The 4,251-nt window shown below is 34.1% G+C and overlaps 1 protein-coding gene across 1 annotated transcript in view; it reads left to right on the top strand.

The window, feature by feature from the left end:
* TRIP11 (thyroid hormone receptor interactor 11) overlaps window positions 1–2,770 on the top strand; it is a 62,186-nt gene extending 59,416 nt beyond the window's left edge. The window contains 1 exon segment of the mRNA XM_008584891.1: window positions 2,397–2,770. Coding sequence (XP_008583113.1) covers window positions 2,397–2,608 — 212 coding nt within the window. The 3' untranslated portion in view covers window positions 2,609–2,770.
* The last annotated feature ends 1,481 nt before the right edge of the window (window positions 2,771–4,251 follow it).

Genomic DNA, 4,251 nt, shown 5'->3' with positions numbered 1-4,251 from the left:
ATTGCCTATACTGGCATGCAGTAAAATGTCTTGAATTGAAATTGTATTATAATCCATTAAACTGTAAACACATTCTTTACTAAAATCTCTCTTTTTTTCCTGAAATCTTTGTATTTTATTATAGACTAACATGTTTGCTAGTTGGACTTTAGAGAAATATGTTATTATATACTCTTGAGTTTATATCACATGCCAGATTCTTAAATTTGGATAAAACATGGATCGCGCTGTCTCCTGGCACGGCTGCTCCAGACCCGTCGCCATCTTGGACCTCTCTGCCTTAGATTAATTTAAACAGTGTGAAATACTTTCCCTTTGTATATCAGAGTAATTCTTTTCTCTCCACATAAGCCACTTTGAATTATTCTTCTGTAAGTGATGGTGAACTGGTTAAACCTTTGCTTGGTCCTGTTTTCCTTTTTCACTAATGGTGCTTATTACTAATCAGAGCTAGATGTATAGTTTCCCCCTTCTCTAATCTAAGTTTTACACACAGTAACCAAACCTTGATATGTTAAAAATGGCAGTTTGGTAAACTGACTTAGACTTCCAAGAATGTTATGAAGTGCCCTTATACTGTATGTTGAAAGGTCTTCCTGAAGCAAATGGTTGGTGTTTGTAGACACGTATACATATTTTTCTATCCCACTAGGTTGTGAGGGTCTTATTTATATTCACATTGCCTATATTGGCATGCAGTAAAATGTCTTGAATTGAAATTGTATTATAATCCATTAAACTGTAAACACATTCTTTACTAAAATCTCTCTTTTTTTCCTGAAATCTTTGTATTTTATTATAGACTAACATGTTTGCTAGTTGGACTTTAGAGAAATATGTTATTATATACTCTTGAGTTTATATCACATGCCAGATTCTTAAATTTGGATAAAACATTAAAAAATTTATACCCTTGAAATTTTAAAAACTTCCTTAGTTATTCAGACAAATGTTTCCATCTTCCTTAACGCCTATAAAAATGAAAGTGGTAAAATTTATCTGTCGATTAGATAAAAGTTTTATGTACTAAATTTAGTGAAAAGTTGTAACTTTATCTAAGAGGGATGTACTATACTGAAAGCATTTTTTCTTACTACACTAGGCTGTATCATCTTGAAGCAGACTCCAAAATTCATTATGGCAGACTTGTCTTCTCCTCCCTTTCCTTTCTCTTTCTTACCCTCTCCCCTTTCTTTTATCAAGTTCTGTGCTCAGCTTGATTTGTATTGATCAGAGACAAAATCCAGTGATGATCTCAGTTGATAAAGGGTTTGCATGAAAAAAAGCAAGCTTAATCTTTAATCCTGGATTTGGAAGTGTGCCAGAGCTTTTACTAGCTATCACCAGAAGCTTTCCCAGAGTTAGGAAAGTTGTCATTCACAGCTAAATACAGCTTGGGAACTCAGGGATGCTCAGTAATGAGGAGATTTGATGAATTTGTTTCCATGCTTTCTTTGTTCTGGGAGGCCTCTTTTATTTGAGTTTCCCATTGCTGAAGTGGGCACCTTCAAAGGGTTGCTTGTCTCTTATCAGTGAACTTGTTAGTGGTCTTGGGTAATAAAGCAGGATTCTATCCACTAGCTTAGGTCATAAACTACGTACTTATTCCAAGAAAAAGGAACTGTATTAGCTCAACTTTTTAGAGAAATAATCTAATTGAGAATTGTTTTCAAACCTTTGAATGCCTAAAAGAGGATCAGGTAAGGTATCCATATATTAAGTTCTCAAGTTCTTCATTTTTCTGCTGGGTAAGTAGCTTGCCTTGCAGCATAGATAAGACCTTTTAAAAGCTGTTATTGTAGTAAATGAGGGCTGTCAGTTATATAACTGGTATTTAAATATAAAACAGTATTAATGTGTTCAATCAAATATTAAATATGCATGGAAATACTCTTCTCTCCCCTTTTCTTTCTCCCATTTCTTTCACTTCTTTCTTGTCCTATTTTACTCTTCTATATTTCATAGACCCTGCATGTGGGATCCAGAGTCCAGCAGTATATGAGTTACAATTATTTGGGGGCAAATCTGGGAACCTAAAACACATGTCTAACATTGTTTTTATCAGAAAATGTTTTGAATTATCAAGGCTGAACTTTAATCAGATTTTAGTAATATAAATTAGTATTTGTGGTTAGGAATGGAGGCCTATTTGTACTTTCATTTTGAATAATTAAAGAGTAGTCAACAAAATGTGCTAAATACCAGCGTTATTACTAGCCAGGTAGAATTTTAAATTTGATAGTAGTGGTAAATTGGTTATTCATATATGTCTATATTAGTCAGTTTAACAATATAAGAATAACTTTCTTTATGCTCTTACTTATATTCAGAGGGTTTTTTCAATTTGACTTATTTGTGAAGGGTGGAGACTAAATAATCCATATTTTATCATTTTTATACAACAGAATCCAGGTCTGGTAGAAGAACAGACATGAAGCCATTCTTGGCTCCCCGCTCTGCAGCTGTGCCTCTTATTAACCCAGCTGGACTTGGACCTGGTGGGCCCGGGCATCTTCTTTTGAAACCCATCTCAGATGTTTTGCCCACATTTACACTTTTGCCAGTGTCACCTGACAACAGCGCTGGAGTTGTGTTGAAAGCCTCTTAAAACAATAGATGGTTCTCAAACCAGAAATGATATAGCACTTTTAAAAAAACCACGAACACTATGTATATATACTTTATCACAAAGTGGCCTTTTGGAAAAAGTCATGTATTTGTTTATAGTTGTTTTTTCTCTAAATTTAATAAAAATATTCTCAATGCTTTTTGAAATTACAGATGTCAGAGGAGCAAGTGTTTGCTATATAGTTTGCTTTTTTCTTTCTCTGATTTGACCTAATTTAACCTGGAAACATTTGATTTATCTTTTATGTTAATTTACAAAAATAAAAAAGACAAAAATACTAGAAGCTGTATATCAACTTTTTATTTTCTCTTTTGATTTTCAAGTTCATTTAAGCTAGAGACACGTGGTTTATCTTATAAAGATAATCAAGAAATTTACCCCAAAAAAGGAGAAAAATATACTAATAGTGGCTTCTCTGCATAGTGCTGAAAATTGATCTGAAGTATGATATTAATCATTTTTAGAGGACTTTGTGCAGATAGACCAAGGACAAGGTTGTCCCTGGGAGGTCATAGGTGCCCTGAGATAGAATGTGTATTTGGTTCTATGCAATTTTATCACGTATGTATTTTCATTTACCACCACCACAGTCAGGATACAAAATACTTCCAGCATAAGGACCCCTAGTGCTGCCCTTTTATAATCATAACCACCTTTCTCCCTACTGCCCTCCTTAATCCCTGACAACCACTAACTGTTCTCCATCTCTATAATTTTGTATTTCAAGAATGTTGTATGAATGGAATCATCTAGTATGTAACCTCTTGAGGTCAGCCTTTTTTCACTCAACATAATTCCCTTGAGATCCATTCCGGATCCCTTGAGTATCAGTACTTTGTTCCTTTTTAGTGCTGAGTACATAATACGTGGATATGTCATTTCATCTTAAGAGCTAAGGAATCTATTTAAAAGTATCTTAAAACTAAATGTTTCCTCACACAAGTACAACTTTCATATAAGTGTTAAATTGGACAGTTGCATCTACATAACTTTAATTAGCAATATCACTAAACATGCCACCTCCTGCCTCTGTCTGAGGTGTTGCTACAGTAGGCCAGGAGTCTTCTGTTCCCATCCCGGTGGTCACCAAGGGCAGTGAAATCGCTTTGACAGCACCAGCACCCAGTGTTTGGAACTTAAGAATCAGAGAGTATTTCTTTAATTTTTCTAAACCCATCATAAAAAATCCTGACTTGAAACTTACTTGTATCAGGATGTTCATATTTGTATTAGTTGTTGAAGCTGTACATTTACAAAGACATTTCTTGCAAATTTTGTAAATTTTGATATGCCTTTAAAATATAAACATTTGTATAGCAAGGAAAGGTGAAAATGAGACCAATCCAAATATGTAAATAGGCCTGGCTCTGGCCAGAGCTAAATTTGGTTGTTTGTAAATTTTGCTGTGATTAACTGTATACTTTCTAATGTACTTGGAAGACTGGAAGTCTTAGTTATGTATTGATGGATAAAACTTGTTTTTCTGAAAAATTTAGTGAGATAATGCTGCTTCAGAATGTCACCTGTCTCCTTAGCTAATTTTTTTCTATTGCCATTATTTAGTACACTTTAAAGGAAGTTGTCATAGGAGTTCTATATTAGAACTGTCAAACTGCCTCCTG

This window comes from Galeopterus variegatus, unplaced genomic scaffold (genome assembly GCF_000696425.1).
Source record: "Galeopterus variegatus unplaced genomic scaffold, G_variegatus-3.0.2 Scaffold3400, whole genome shotgun sequence".
Classification (NCBI taxonomy): domain Eukaryota; kingdom Metazoa; phylum Chordata; class Mammalia; order Dermoptera; family Cynocephalidae; genus Galeopterus; species Galeopterus variegatus.
The sequence above is the reverse complement of the archived record's forward strand: the minus strand, read 5'-3'. Positions and strand labels throughout refer to the sequence as shown.